General features: G+C 44.3%; 1 protein-coding gene across 2 annotated transcripts in view; it reads right to left on the bottom strand.

The window, feature by feature from the left end:
* The window catches only part of PTPRM (protein tyrosine phosphatase receptor type M), a 720,054-nt gene that overhangs the window by 63,818 nt on the left and 640,101 nt on the right, over positions 1–16,135 (bottom strand). For both annotated transcript variants that reach the window (XM_057698229.1, XM_057698230.1), the window contains exon 20: positions 14,806–14,842. In XM_057698229.1, coding sequence (XP_057554212.1) covers positions 14,806–14,842 — 37 coding nt within the window. The remainder of the gene's footprint in view (positions 1–14,805; positions 14,843–16,135) is intronic.

Raw genomic sequence — 16,135 nt, 5'->3', positions numbered from 1 at the left:
GGTTTTCCTGGATGCAACCCGTGGATGAAAGTTTCATGTATTTTCTTTCAGATCCGGTGTGCTTTACTCCGTAAGGTGATTAAAAGCTATTTATTGCATATCATAAAATATTTATTCTCATTACATCAAGCCTCATTTTATCTTAGAAAATAATTTAATATCTTCTATCTCCTATTAACAAATAAACATATAAACGTATGATGAAAAATTTAGATAACAACTTAAAATGTTCAAAGGGGGTATGTGATTTTTTCAAACTTCTTTTGGGGATTCACAAGCGAAACCACTTGAAGACCACTGTCGGCCAGTGAGGTACGACTACGGTCCTCAGCCTCAGGAAGAGACTGTATTTCTTCCTGAAGTGTTATTTCCCCTGCCGTGGTGGAGTGCACAGTGGATGTGACTTTGACAGGAGGAACGAAGGGGGCAGATCCTCTGGGTGGAATGTCCAGTAGGGGTGACTCAGTGCCACCTGAGTGGGGAAAGGACATATGTGGAGCCATCTTGAGAGAAAATGTGAAAGTTTTACCAAAATGGTGGGTTCAGATTTCCTGAGTAGTAGAAGAGGACAGATATTAAAGACACAACAAGGAAGAAATATTTTAGATTGAAAGCTTGCCTTCTAGGAAAAAGGCAGAGGAAGATGTGTTTGGTTGTCCTACAGGAGGGTGATGAGGTGTCCACAGCCCCAAGGAGGGAGGGAGGGAGGGAGGGAGGGAGGAAGGAAGGAAGGAAGGAAGGAAGGAAGGAAGGAAGGAAGGAAGGTGTCCTGGAGGAGGGGGGCCCAGTGGGCTGGAAAGCTGAGTCCAGGTATCAGAGTTTAAGTCCAGAGGGGGCCTCTGAGCTCCCCTCAGGTGCAGACAGATGTCAGAATCCAGAGTGGAGAGACCTTATCTATTTACTGAGCAAAAACTCCCAAGAAACAGGGAAACGTTGAACTGAAGAGTAAAGAACCATAAATAAAGAGATCATGCTGCACGCTGATTACTGAGATGCAACGTTGTACAATGGCCCGGATACACTAATATAATGTATAGACTATATATTCTGAGGATGGCCCCTGGCAGCCATGGGGTCGGTGGAAACCAGCAGCGGAGACAGCCAGGCCGTGATGCCTGGAACCCCACTGCCCGCAAGCGGCACGTGGCTCCCGGAAGTGATCCCGGGGCAGGAAGGTCACACAGGGCTGCGCAGGCTCCCGGGTGCGGGGCAGGGGCTCGGGCGGGCTTCGGGCCTGGGCTCGGCTGGTTCAGGAGCCGGCGGGTTAGGGACGCTTCTGCTAACCTTCGAGTCAGACTGGGGACGACGGGGCTGCTCTCGGAGGGCCGTTTTGGATGAAACGGAGCAGGATTCGAGCACAGGACCATTGCTTTGTCAGCAAAGGAGCTGAGGGCTCTGGGCTGGAAAGTAAAGGGGACAATTTACTTTCCCCCAGGAAGGGGGCTGGGAAGGATGGTGGACAATTAAATGAGGCAGGTGGATGAGCCCTCAGGCCAGGTGTGTTTTACATGCACCATCTCATTTATTCAGCATCGCAACCACGTTTCTATTTTACGATGAGAAGCAGGCTTAGGAGGCGAAGTGATTTTGAAGCCGGGATTCCCACCCACATCCATCCAGCTGCACTTTGAAAATTTCAGAATGACCCCCAAAGCCTGGGGGCCTTGTTTGTGCACGTCAGCCTCTGGCCACCTGACATGACTGGGTGGTGTGGGGTGCACACAGAGTGGCAGAAGCACAGAGAGAAGGCGGGGGGGTGGCGACCTTAAGGGGCAGTGCAGCTGCAGAAACTATGAGTCCTGGCTTTGTGCACTGGCTGGGCGTGGCCTTGGTCAGGCCCTGTGCCATCCAGCTCACTCCACTGGAAGGGAAGACCCTGACGGTGAAACACCGACGTGGAAAAGAGGCGCCTAGGATTTCCGCATTCATTTTCAAGCTCCTGCTCATCAGTAAAAGTGCCCCTAGATTTCTGATCCATTAGTGTCATCTTTGCTGCTGGAGAAAATCTAGAGTAAGTATTATGATGTCAGTTACTCAACGTTCTGAGCATTAGATGTCACTTCAGTAGTTTCTGAATAAGTTTTTATTATAAAACTTTATGTGATTTTTCATTATGATGCTTCTACAACACGTTCACCTATAATTTTACATTTAGTAGCTTTTCATTTTTGCAGTAGTGAAATGTGCAAGGGAAAATATGCCACCATGCTTTACGGACTGAATTCTCCTGGTGTGTCACAAAAGTGATAACTGTGATGCAGAAAACAGCTGGCTTCTGCATTAATAATTAATAATCCTTAACAACACTTATTTGATAGGTGCATTTGCTCTCCCCTGAGGCTACTAAGTGAAAGTCATGGAATTTTTATGAATAATTTTTGGTTTCAGCTGCATAAAAAGAAAAGCGAAGTTGAGACAGCTGGGTACAAAGGATGTGATTTGCTTATTTTCCTGAATTGTTAAGGATATTCCCCCCAATCACCATTTAAAAGAAACAATAAAAATTAACTAAAGATTTAGAAAACACTAAGAATTGTTCTGTGATGGGGAAAACTTGGGAACTTTAACCTCAATTTATAACTGGCAGCATTTTCTAAGGACAGCTCTCATATGAAACGCCCTTTATGTCCAGAATTACAGAGTTAGAATGTTCACCAGTGGGAAGTTAATTTAGTGACCAGTCCAGTGGAATTTTAATTTTAATTTAGTAAAAGAAGAGAAAATTGGCATGGAAGTTATAATGAAATATGCCTCGTTAGAAGTAGGGTCAAAAGTGATGACTTAAAGACGTTAAGCAGTGGGTTTTATCTTTTCTTTCTTTTCTTCCTTTGTTACTACATTTCTCTGGTTCTCACACAATGAAAAATCCCTTCTTACACTTGAGTAGGTTTACCCATTGCCTGAGTCTTTTTTTTTAAACTTTTCTACTTGTTTTCTTTTTTTTTTTAATTGAAATATAGTTGATTGGTGAGCAGGCACTTGCTGCTTACCTTACTTCTCCTAAATTGGCTCACAAGGTGTTTGCTCCTCGAATACCTGAAAAAACTAGGCATCCACCGTGTGTGCATCCACCTCCTCTGGGACACACCATCCACACGGTGATGTTTACATCTCACTCATACCATCCTAACATTCTCCTTTCAGACTGAAATAGGAATGTGTGCCAACAAGAACTGTGCAAATATTCATGGCTTTCTCTAGATAATTAGTGTCATGGGATGTTGGTTTCCAGTGTATAACTAGAGCATATGAAATCCTGATTGGACACCAAAAGGTCGTGTCAGATTTGATTAAGAGAAAATCGGCATAAACCAAACACTAATGGACAGGATACGTATAAAATCTAAAACAGCCTGGAAAACCTCGGTCTGTAGTATCAGTCATAACTCCTCAGCTCTTGGCTCTTTTTTGGTTAATAATCTGACATTCGCCTTATTCACTTATTCAACTAAAAGTAATGATAAAATATTAAAAACCAATAAAGAATACTATAGTAGGCATCATGTGATAAGTCTTAATAAAGATAAATTTAATCAGTAGCCACTTTCTTCCTAAGACATATCAGAAACTTTGTATTTAATTCTAATTGCCACCTTCCCATTTTTCATATTTTCTAGTATCTTAGTTTCAATATGAGTTCAGTCTACCTTGACTAGTCATTATTATAATTCCTTTTCTTTTCTGTTGTAAATTTTTATAGCCTTCATAATTTTTACTGCGGTTTTCCTTAACTTATCTTTACAGGGACAAAGTTTATGCATTTCCACACCAGTCTTAACTATGTCTCAAGTCAACGGCAAAAACAGATGAAGTGTATTTTTAAAAAAAGTAAATGTGAAACAAAAGCACTCAAGTATTCTGAGTACCTTCTTCCTTTCTCTTAACCATTATTTTAAGACCTGAAAACAAGAAAACTGAAAAAAATGAAAAGTGGCTTTGAGACCTAGGTTTGTCATAATATTTTTCGAAGTTTTCTTTTTTCTTAAACAAAAGCTGCATGTGTTAAAAAATCAATTTGAATGAAGCATTTCAAAATAAAAATCTACAAGATCACTCATGAAAGCCTTAAAATAAATTATTTATGATACACAAACAGTCCTAACCATTTAGATACACTGTTAATAAAATCCTAAATAAAGATTCAAAAATAAAAAGTCGTATTAGAAATAACGTTGGTTGCCCCCATACCATGTATGCCATTTGATAATTTAAATCACTATCAGAGTTTTGTTAAAACAAACAAACATTTTTATCTATAAAACACTGACGTACTCGAAATAAAAAGATTCTTCAAAGTGGTACAAATGTTCCCAATGTTAAGAAAACTTAGAAGAAAAATCTCTCTGAAAATAGAAGCAGAATAAGACTGGTCTGATTGTGTTGCTAGAAAATTTGTTTTGGAAACTTGCCAGTAAATTATTGGGAAAATTGTTAATATTCCTTTCACGTTCTCCTGTGTGAGCAGCGAGGCTTTGGGTGTGGGGGTCAGGGTGGAGTTGCCTGCAAGTACTCCAAGCCACGATGATTACTAGGCCATGATTACTCTCTAGTGTAATGTCTACATTTTACTGCTTGCATGCAAATAATATTTCATTGGGTATCTGCATTTTTTTAAAGAACATAATAACCAGGATAATATTATTCCACTTTAAAAAGAACAATAATTCTTAAAGTCATTGTATACCTATCAACTATTGACTCCATGGTCCTTCTCCTAAGCTGACATGTGGGGCTTGGGGGACCCCTGCCCCTTCTGGGACTCCACTATGTGAAGTTGATCTTGGTGACCTGGAGGATGAATTCCTTTCCCTTCAGCCCCACTCTGTCTCCCACCTCCTTGGTGAAGAAAGTCATCAGCCACTTTGAGGCATCTGGTCAACCAAGCAGAAGCCTGCCTCGCCAGCCCTACCCAGCACAGACAGGCTGCAGAAACAGGCCAAGAGCTCACATCTTTCCCTTTGTCTCCCCCTCTGATTTCCCCCTCTGCTCCTCGGTCATCAGTATTCTCTTTCCCAGATCATAGCTCAGCCCCATTTTCTTCTCCAGTGGTTTCTTGACCTTCTAAAGCTCCTCTCCAAAGCATATTTATGTGATTCTTATATCAGAAACTGGTTTGGACGAAGCCTCTTGGGAAGGGACTTGTCAGGTCTTTGGAATTAAGCTGTTTTCACGTACATAATCTGACTCTAAGGATGCATCAGAGAGGCCTTCAGGACCCCACGCTGGTGTCCTTTGTTGCTATCATATATGGTCAATGTCTGCAAGACTTCAAAAACTAAAGGAAAATATGCTTTCTGCAGTTGGTGAGATAGCTTATTCTCTTTGCAACCCATGTTTGTTTAAAAGTCAACAACAGTGATGATAACTTTTCTGTTCTGGAGCAGGGTGCAGGATGCTGGTGAAAACATAAGTGGTTCCCTTTGATACATCCTGGAAAAAGCATTAACAGGAGTGAAATGTATTAGCTTTTGTGAAAATGACATGAGCATACACTATACTTTGGTTTTAAAGCCTGACTACCTATGTGTCTTTGGAATCAATGGAATCATGATAAGAATTTTAGCTAATACTTATTGAGAGGTTGCTGGCAGAGCTGGTATCTGGGCCTCAGCAGTGTAACTTCAGTGTCTACACTCTAACTAACCACTCTGCTCTACTGCCTCTTGGAGGGGAAAAAGCCTTGTCCTAGTTACTGACATAAAACATGTTTGTATATGGAAAGAATTTTAGGGCCAAATAAAATCTTCAGGTTTCAAAGTTTTGATCGTGACCATGTTGCCTAAGCAAAGGAATATTTGTGAGCAAAACCAATAACAGGGTGACTCCTGGCAGGACTAGAATGTTCCAAAGCATTTCTGGAAGCGCCATCTACCTCAATGAACCATTACTTGGATTTTATTTTTTGGACTATACTCAGCCCTCCTCTAGAATCACTCCACCCCAGCAGTTATATAAACATTTGCAGCTTGCAGTGGTACCACAGTGAGCAGAAACGCAAAGGCTGCTATTATTCTTGACATAGAAACTGAAGGATAAAGGGATAAATCAGGTTTGAGTGGCGGCAAAGAGGAGGCCTCCAAAGAGGAACTCTTGTACAGGGGAGAATGGAAGGGTGGTGGGCAGTGTGTGGCAAGGGTCCGCGCTTAGAGACAGAGATAGAGACACACTCCCACTGGTCCCAGATCCCCAACAGGCTGGATGGAAATAACAGCTCAAAGAGCTGGGAGGAGGCGGACAGGAAAGCATTTGCAGCCTCGGGAGGGAGGAACGTGACAGATGTTCACATCACAAGAGCCTCCTGCAGGCGGAGTCACAGGCCTGTCTCCAAAGAGAAGCCTCGTGCACTCATCCAGAGTGCTTGTTCATGCTCGAGAGAGAGGCTTGGAGAGAAGGCGATCAAGGAGAAAAAAGAGAATGGCAGCCTTCAGAATGGAGGCATCGGGTGACCCAAAGGATCCGCCTGCCTTCTGTCAAGGAGAAGCAAAGGGAAGGGGAAAACCTCCCTTCATGTGCTTCAGGGGCCACTGCCAGAGAAATAAAAGCTTTCATTACTCACGATCCTCTTCAATTAAGTTTTCAGTACACAAATGGGATCTGCTTTTATTTAAGAAAAAAGAGAATAAATCTGATGAATGAATAAAATAGAGTTAAGCTGACTCCCTAGACACAGCAGAGTGCAGGCCATCTCGAGTGTTCAGTGGCATCAGGAAATCTCCAGAAGCATTCTTTTGAGTGAGAGGGCCAGAAAGAGAACTTGTTGTGGCTAGAAACTTCCTCAAGTTTGCTGCCTTGAGAAACTTGCCCAAAATTGTATTGATGGGCGATAAAGGACCCTGGTCCCGAGACTCAGGAAGAGTATGGTTCTAGGGCTGAATCAGGCCTCACTTCTCCATCTGCTCAATGGTTTAGGGCTGGGAGAGAGAAACAGCTAAAATGCTGCCCCAAATTGCAGCAAACTCACAGACTGGTAACAGCTGGTGGCTTATATATACTTCACACTGTGTAATTCCCAAGTCACACTCTATTTCCGGCTGGCAATTTGTAGATGCACAGAAATATTGTTTCAGTTTTCGATGAACTAGGCCTGAAAGGAGCAGATTGGCTTTGCAAAGGTGGGTGAAGACCAGGGGAGGCCAGCCCTAGAGAAAAGCACCTGGGTGTGAGTCACAGCTTTGTCCTTTTAGGGCTGAATCTGGAAGAAAGATGTGACCTCCCATCTTTTCCTCACTGTTGACCAAAGCCCCTTAGGAGGCCAGAAACACATGATGTTCCTCCCAAGTTGAACATGGTGTATGCCCTATTCAAACACATATGTTCACCCATGTGGTTCACAAATCCTTTTGCATACGTCACTCATTTGAACTGACACGGATGAGAGTCACTTAAATCTATTTGTGCTTTTAGTTTCAACTGTTTCAATTACCAAAGGAATTGGACTTAAAGATTCTTAAAGTTTCTACCAGCTCTAAAGATGCTATAGTTTTTCTACTTCAAATGAGGAACACTTCTAAATTACTATGAAAGATTTAAAAAGCATTTGCTTCAAGGCAATTGAGGACCCAGTACCTGCGGGACATCATTTGTCTTCAAATTATTCTGTGTCAACTTAGGTTCTGTTCCTTAAGGGATACGTTTCTGCCATAGCATCTATGACAACATGGGAGGTACCTAACATGGTCTATTTTTGGTTTCATCTTTTAATTTGCAAGCTGTTTTTAAAAGTTCTCACTTCTAATGAGTGAGTTTATTAAGAGCATCGGGCTGAGTGATGTTTGTGATCTGACCTTTCGGCTAATTGGCCAGTAGCTTTTGAAATTACTCTGATGAAGAAAAACTACTGTTCTGAAGGAAGTTTGTGGATAATCTGTTCCTTGCAATTGTTCATTTTCCCTTGGAAACCTGCAGATGGAGAGTAAGATGCAGGTGGGCCCTACGTGGAGAGGTTTGCCCTGGGTGTCAGGAATACTTAAACCTCCTCAGAGGTCACTATTCCCTTGGGTATAAATCACAGTTCCTCAAAGCCTCCCTATTTATAAGGTTGGAAACTAGAGCATACTCCACCTTACCAGGCAATACTTTTAAATCAATCTCCAATAGAATATGATAAGTGAATCCAAACATAACCTACAACCCACTGACAATGTGGGAATAGCTTAGCCAGGAAGAACAATGGCAGCTAGTGGAGTATTTGTACTTGAGGTGTGCGCAGAGCTGGTGCTTGGAGGGATAAAAACAAAAGTTGTTTACTGAAGGCTTAGCTTTTGATGAAAAAAAAAAAAGCTTCCTTTCAATTCTACTGAGAAATAATTTCAAGTGCTCATCTCCATCTGGAGGCCAGAACCCAGGAGACAAAAGCTCTTTACAGATTGTGTAGAACTTGCAATGACCCTCTGAGAGGTCTTGACTTGCCGAGGGAAGCGGTGTCCTATTCTAAGCACTGGTATTTATTGCTTCAGGCGCCTGGGAAAATATAACCCATATTCATCTTTCTGAAAATCCTTATTAACAATGTTCATACCACACAAGGTATGTGGATGAAATGCAGAAGAAAAACAGATGAAGGGTAAACAGAATAAAGTCACTACAGCAAAGTTTCAACTGTTTTGCAGTAGTGGAGGATCTGGAGGTATTTCCACTATAAACCTTCATGTCCCACATTTTTATTACCTTCATGCAAAAGTTTGCTCCTAGCTCAAAGTCTCTAGAGGAAATTTGCTTCAGGTTTCTCTTTTCCAAATTAGTAACAGATTATAATTAGGGACAAATAAGACAGATCATGTAAGGTGTAGATGGGAGGGCCATATATGCACGAACAGAGTCAGTGCAGAGCTAAGCAAAGCAACTTTGACAAGAAGGACTGTCTCCAAAAACACTGCCTTGACATACTGGCTTGTAGAAAGAAAAAGTGTTCACAAGAATAGGAGCTGACCAGCCCTTAACTTGGAAAGGAAACAGTCACAGGTATTGGAGATAAAAATCCACCCAGGTCAGTAGACACATTATCAGGCCAGCAGGAGGCATCCTTTGGCCTGGATGGAGCATCCTGATGCCTGGTTGGTGTCGGGCACACAGCAGCTCCTCATTCACTCATCTGTTTGTTCCTTCCCTCCTCCTTCCCTCCTGCTGTCCCACTGGTCATCTGCTTTGTGCCCACCCTCCACCAGGCCATGGGTGGGTGCTTGCTGATGAGTAGATGAACCCTGTGGACCTTCTTCAGATGCCGGGCCATGAAGCAGCCTTCTGCCGAAGCACCTTGCTCTCTGGCTGGCCTGTGAAACAGACTGCCCTGCCAGGCTGAGGCAGTTCTGTCCAAGGGACAGTAGGTAACTGTCTGGTATCTGGTTTCCTCTATCAGTTTCTGTGTCTGTGCCAGTGTGTCCTGGCATCCTGAAACAGGACACTGAGCGTTCAGAGTCTCTGAGCAGGAAAGATGAATATCTCTTTAACTCTAGATTGTTAAAATCCATACAATTTACTCTTCTTGAGTACAGGTGCCCTGACACCCATTTCGTTTCTTTTTTACTGAATTGTGCTAACTCGACAGGGCTGGCCACTTGACTGGAGTTCTGAGCTCAGCCTTGATCTTACCACATAGAATCTCTTTGTGACCGTCAGCGTTAGCTCCTTGCACCAGCTAAGCCCTGGACCAGCGGGTCTTCCAAACAGATGCCCAGATGCTCACCTGGGAACAGGGTGACACCAAATGCTCGGTGTCATATTTCAGGACATTTAAGGCAGTTTTAATCAAGAGATATTTTCATATGATATGAACGTATCATAGGAAATTTGCTTTTTGAGAAGCGTCATAACTTAGGAGGATGGGGTTGGATCTTAGATTCATTTTATAAAAGAGTCACCAAGTGATTTTGAGGGGTGAGCTTTGTAAGGCCCATGGAAGCAGCAGCACACAGTGCATGGTGGGGATCATACATTGTCCTGCCCTGCCAGACACTGGAGAGACGCCTGCAGAGCCCTGCCGCACGGCACAGGCACTCAGCTACGTGTTAGTTCTGTGTTCAACCCCTGCTGCTCCCCATGGGCCTCAAGTCTTCTATTTATGGAATGAGATGAGTAATATCTTAAATGGTGAGAGGACAGAAAATACATTAAATGAGTTATAGCACAAAGCCTAAAGTATGTAAAAGGCACTTAATATTTACTGAATGTTGGGCAATGAAAAATAAGATTCACAAAGAAAAGTATTATATCATCCCAAAGCAGGAATACAGAAAGAAAATGTATCTATTACTTTTTCTTAAATGAGAATCACACTTAAAAATCAACAGTTTTGACACTAGAATATATTTAATATTAGAAAACATATTTTAGTCATATGCAACCTGGATTGTTGAATAAAATAAAAACTACAACTGCCCCCCTGTCATTACTGTTGTCTGAATCATTCATTTCTATCCCAAATTTTCTTGTGGTTACTCCCTAATTGTTATCTTTATTTCCACGTTTTTCTCTCCAGGATAATTCCACACTAATTAATCTTCTTAAAGCACTGTTTTCACCACCACATGGCGTGGAAACATCCTTCCTTTTTCCCTCCCTGCCTTTCTGCCTTTCATGAAATAATGCTTCTTATTGAAAGCCTCTTAATCAGTGTCCTCACTTTACCTGTCACTTCTTTGTTCTTAGCCCCCAATTCAGGGGTTTTAATTGGTGGGGGGGGGGGGATAGATTTTTCAGGCTGGATTTTAGTAAGTCGGAGAATGCCTGAAGTTCTATGTAAAATTGTGTCTGTGTGAATTTTTCCTGAGAGACGATCCAATTTCAACAAGCAACCAAGAAGACCCAAGATGCCACAGATGAAGACCCATCCCCCTCAGGGGGTCTCCCTCCTGCCCACTGCCAGGGGCCGTGCTCCTCCCGGACCTTGGGTGTCCTCCCACTTGGCTCATCCTCTGGCTGAAGACCTGCTTCCCCATCTACCCTTCCTCTGGCTCCTGTGAAATCCCAGCCAAGCGCGGGTGCCCCACTCCGTGACTGGGATGTGCCCTCCAGATTTCATGATGCAAGTTCCCCTAGGCAGGATCCCCCCATGTTTCTGTGCATCTCCAGCCCTCAGATGAGCTTGGAAGTGAGCCAGAGGGATGGGGCACTGGACAGCCGTGTCCATCACAGACTCACAGCCATTCCTTCCGTGACTACCTCGCACTGTCTTCCCTGAGTCCTCTGAAGCAGGACCCTTGATGTCAGTTTGAAAAATAAACCTAAACAACAATAAAGAGAACGCTTCTTCAGGGCTCTTGAGTTCGCGCACCACGTGGGCAGCAGGCGTTCCCTCAAATGGTCTTGGAGGAGTGGTTCTGATGCGTGCAACTTCCTCCAGCTCGTGGCCGGCATGGTGGTCTCCATGGGGAATCTTGTGATTGATTACAACTGATTCTGGGTGACCCCACCCACCTGAGTACTACCCCTCTCCGTGAACCAGCTTTTGAAATCCCAACTCTGCCCTGGCTCTGAGTGTGGACATGCAGCTACAGACTTGAGTTCCTCTCCTCTGATCCCTGGCATGCCAAGTCGTAAGTCTGAGTGTTATATTAATGGCTGGCCAGGCAGATGTGATGAAGTGCCTACCAGGTCATCAATATATTAGCTGCCAGATGGAAAACAATTAAAGGGTGGGGAGTCGGGAAGAACACACTCGGCCACCGATCTGGCTTGAATGTGGTCCCTTCAATTTGCAGAAACATTACCATTATCATCAAAGGTCAGAGTCAGTTACTGGTGGAAAAATCAATAACGTCGAGGGAGGGGGAGGGGCTGAAAGGATAAATTCATGACATGCCCTCTGTATTGAAGGGACTTGCTAGGAATTTATGTATTTCCAACTCTTGGGGATAAAACCGGTTGTTAGGAAAATGGACCATTCATGTAGTTTCAGGGGTTCCTGCTGTGAACAGATTTTAAAGACTCATCTCAGTGTAAATCAGAGAGGAAAAGAGCAAGGAGGGATTTAAAAATTGCGTTTGCCTGTTAGTCTCTATCACCCATGTTGTTGGGTTTTGAGAATCAGGTTGCTCCGGTTTTTTTTTTTAACGAAGGCTACCCATAAGCGGGTTCTGTATACCTTGTCCAGGTCAATTACTGCAGACGAGCAGAAATCTTTATCACCGGCAACCCAGGGCTACCAGTTACACTACGTTTGTGGCACACACTAGAAAAGACATTCTGACTTTTTAATCTGCACGTCACGGTCTGAAGGTATTACTTGTAACATGATGGGTACTGTCTGGGCTGAATGTTAGATTAAAACTCTGCTCATTTCTTCCTCCTCCTCCTGCACCAACAGCAGTGATGGAAGGACTGCCAGGCTGTAAATTCCAATCTGTAGCCCACCTGGCGCCGAAGAAAGGCCCATGCTCTGCGAACAGGGGGGCACCCTTCTCTGCTGAAAGCACTGTCGTGGCCTCCTTCAAACATTATACTTGCCATTTCTCAGCTGCCTACAATGTATTTGCTTATTAATACTTGATAGGTTGAAGGCTGCCAAAGATGACTGCTAAGCAGTTAAGTATTATGACTTCCCTTAGGGACAGGGGACAGAGAGAACTAAGGGAGGGAGGGCCCCCCCCCACAGGGCTTTGGGGGTTTCAATCTCTACTTCAGTAGAGATTGGGACTGCCTATTCAGTCCCATGAATCTACAGTCCTCAACTGTGAACATTTAAATCAGATTTAATTTTTTGTTTACACTTTCTATGAAAACTCAGGCTGCTAATCAAGAACTCAGGAGTGTTTTGTATATTTTGCAATAAAATTTTCATGTAAATTTGTAAACACTGCAAATTTCAAATAATCATCCAATGTATTAAATCGGAGCTGTTATGACCCTGACTTGGGAACATTTTGAAAGCCTTGAGGATGGATGTGAAGCATGAGCGTTTGTTTGCTCGGTTTGGAAGCTCCCAGGGTTGGACTCAGAGGTCTGGAAACATGTCCTCCTTCTGTCCAGATGTGAGACGAGCCGGGCACTTGTTCTCCAAGGCCCTTAGCACATCCTAACGAGGGCCTTCCTTGTGCCAGGCTCACACTGTGCACTGTCTGTGCGGTGTTCCTTCTGACCTTGGAAAGCATTCACCCTTGGAAGGAGACCTTACTGATGTCATTCCAGGGAAGGAAACACCCTGGACCCCGTGTAGAGTCCGTAAGTGGTGACATAAGACTGGGCTCTGTGAGCGGTGCCACCCAGGCGGTTGCTGCGGCTGTGGGGACCGAGGACAAGGCTCCATCTCAGCTACACCTAGAGGCTGTCCACCCTAGGGCTCTGGTGCTCAACACCACCGGTGCGGAAGAACCAGAGGCAGCTCTTTAACTCAACATGAAACATGAAAATTCAGTTCCACATCTGCAGTGGGTACATTTTGAGTATCAGTGACCATGGATGACGAGCAGCTACCATACTGGATGTCGCAGACAGAGAAGACTTCCATCCGTGCAGGAAGTTCTACAGGCTGCTGCTGCTCTAAGGGCTGGGATCCTGGTCTCTGGGTATGACCGCGCCCTCTTCTACCTCGTGACTCATTCACTGAACTTCGCCTCAATCCTTTAGCACCTTACTGCTCCTTGTGGCCCACTGGACACCTCTGACCTCCTTGCCTCCAAGCCAAGACTTTCCAACCACGATTTTCGTGGCATCCTGATTCCCTTGCTCCTTGACTTTCTCTTGCCCCCCACCCCCTCCCGCCAATCCCTACTTGTTGGCAGGTCGCATCCTTTTGATTTCCTTACTCCTGTTTCTGGGATAAGATGCATTACCGGAAACAGTGATAAAATAATAAAACGGAGAGAACGTACTCTCCATTCATCCCTAACTCTCCAACCCTAGCGGGTCCTCACTGCTTCCCAGCACTTCTTCGGTTCACCAACTCATCCCTTGACAATGCCTCTTCGTGAAAACCTCAGGTCTCCCACGATCCTCACTCTCCATAGATGACCTGCCCCATCACTGGTGGCGAAGACGGTACAAAACCCACTCCATGTACATATATGTACAACTGAATCACTTTGCTGTACAGCAGAAATTAACACAACATTGTAAATCAACTATACTTGAATAAAATAAATTACAAAAACAAAAAATACACGCCATTAAAAAAGCAAAAAAACCACGCCATGAACTTCCCCAACACGTTCCTCTGACTTTCTTTCTGTTTCTTTTAGCCAAAGTGAGCCACCAACTGCTTTCCACCCGGGAGCACTGACTCGCTACTTTCAGATGTATGCTCGCAATGTCTCTGCCAATTAGACGTTTTCCCCCAAGCTCACCTCTGCCATAAGGCTGTTTTTGGGTCATCCCACCTGAAAGCAACCTCTTTCTTGTCTGAGTTTCCCTAACATGTTATCTGTACCTTGCACAGAAGGCTTTGAGTGATACTGCGTGTGCAAATGTCTTCCCCACTGACCACATCAATGTGAGAGGGGTGCTCGCTGGATTCGGCTTGCACCCCTAGCAGCTCAGCTCTTCATAAAGAGTATTCAGTACCTATTTAGTCAATGAATATCTATACATCTATTATTGCAAATGTCAGATTAATTGCTAAGGTAGACAGAGTTAGTTCAATAATTAAGTGATGACACATTTCCTCTCATGATGTCAACATGACGTTCTAACTGAGTGATTACATCGCCAGGACCTCTAACGGGAAACTAAGGGTGCATGTGCTGACAGTGAGCGCTGCAATCAGCAGGGCTGTAGCACTGTGCAACAGAGTTCCTGGGGTGGGTGAGCTGGGTACAAAATGACAGAGAACAGGCAAACAACCAAAGAAAGACATCAGAGCTGGAATCAACTTACCTTGCGTAGCGATATAGTGATTGGGTCGGTGATAACCCTAAAAATAAACGAAAAAGAATATTTGACAAACTTAAAAATCAATAAGCAGCACAGAAGTCACACGCTAAGTTTGCCAAAATGAATGCACCTGTAAATACCAATAGCTGCATCACTTGAAAGTTATATGACTGGACTCGGGATCACTGAGCACCTCTTAGCAAGCCAAGGTACAGCCAATATGACAGTTCTGATGCCTGCATGGCGGGAAATGGGTGAGTAACTTCATCACCACACAGGCTACGGGATGATGGGTGAGCAATGAACACTAACAACCTATGGATTTTCTGAAACAACATGACCACGACTCTGATTAGAGTGCAAACCGGCTAGGAATGGGCACTAGAATTTCACTTGTGTTGAGGATGTTATTGGCAATGTGACAAAGCTTTAAAGCATATTCTGTTATACCTATATAGGCAGTTATATCAATAGTAATACTAAACACCATTTTTAAACACTGCTAATACCAAGACACGATGCTGTGGTAAGGACCAGGAATTTAAAGAGGCAGAAGTTCTGTAATGCCCCTTCCTTTTATCACGACCCTGCAAGAAGGGGGAAAGATGAAAACTGGGGAAGCAAGAAGGGAACAAGGGACATCGCAGGATCGATATCTGGGAAAGATAAAGCCAATTTAGAGAGAATGACACACAGGCAACACATAATATCACCACAGACCTTAGTACTTCCCCTTTCTGTACCCTGAGGTGACCCAAAATAGTGTGCCCAAAGCCAGCTGGAAAACAGAATAAAGATACTTGGAGAGGAAGTCCCAATTTCTCAGACCCCTTAGATGCATATCTGTTAGATCATTTTGCTCTTAAAAGCAAGTCTATCAGCGTGAACAACCAAAGCAAACACATTCTTTTGTGCAAGCGCCCTGCTGCTGGCGTCCGACACAGAGTCACGACAGGTGTTAAGCACGGCTATTCAGATGACCGCTCGTTTCCTGCCAGGTGATGGGCTCCACCAGGCAACACCTGGTCGGACTCTTCACCACAGGTGTCAGTCCCCAAGCTGCTGGGAGATGGGGGCTCGTTTGCTACACTGCCGCAGCCGGCACGGTCCACGGAGACCTCTGACGACGAGCACAACGGCACTGCCCAGGCCTCGCCTACGTGACCTGCCAGCAGCGCGGACGCAACGGAACCCCTGAAATCCTTTCTCCATTGGTTTCCGGAAGTGACGCTCTGGTTTTCTTCCTACCTACCCCAGCTCCTCCTCCTCGTTCCTTCGTCCCCTCCTCCTTTCCCTGGCGGTGATGCTGGGCTGCTGCGTGTCTGCACTCTCC

This window comes from Hippopotamus amphibius, chromosome 11 (genome assembly GCF_030028045.1).
Source record: "Hippopotamus amphibius kiboko isolate mHipAmp2 chromosome 11, mHipAmp2.hap2, whole genome shotgun sequence".
Taxonomy (NCBI): domain Eukaryota; kingdom Metazoa; phylum Chordata; class Mammalia; order Artiodactyla; family Hippopotamidae; genus Hippopotamus; species Hippopotamus amphibius.
Note: the sequence above shows the minus strand (reverse complement) of the source record. Positions and strands in the feature narration are given on the sequence as shown.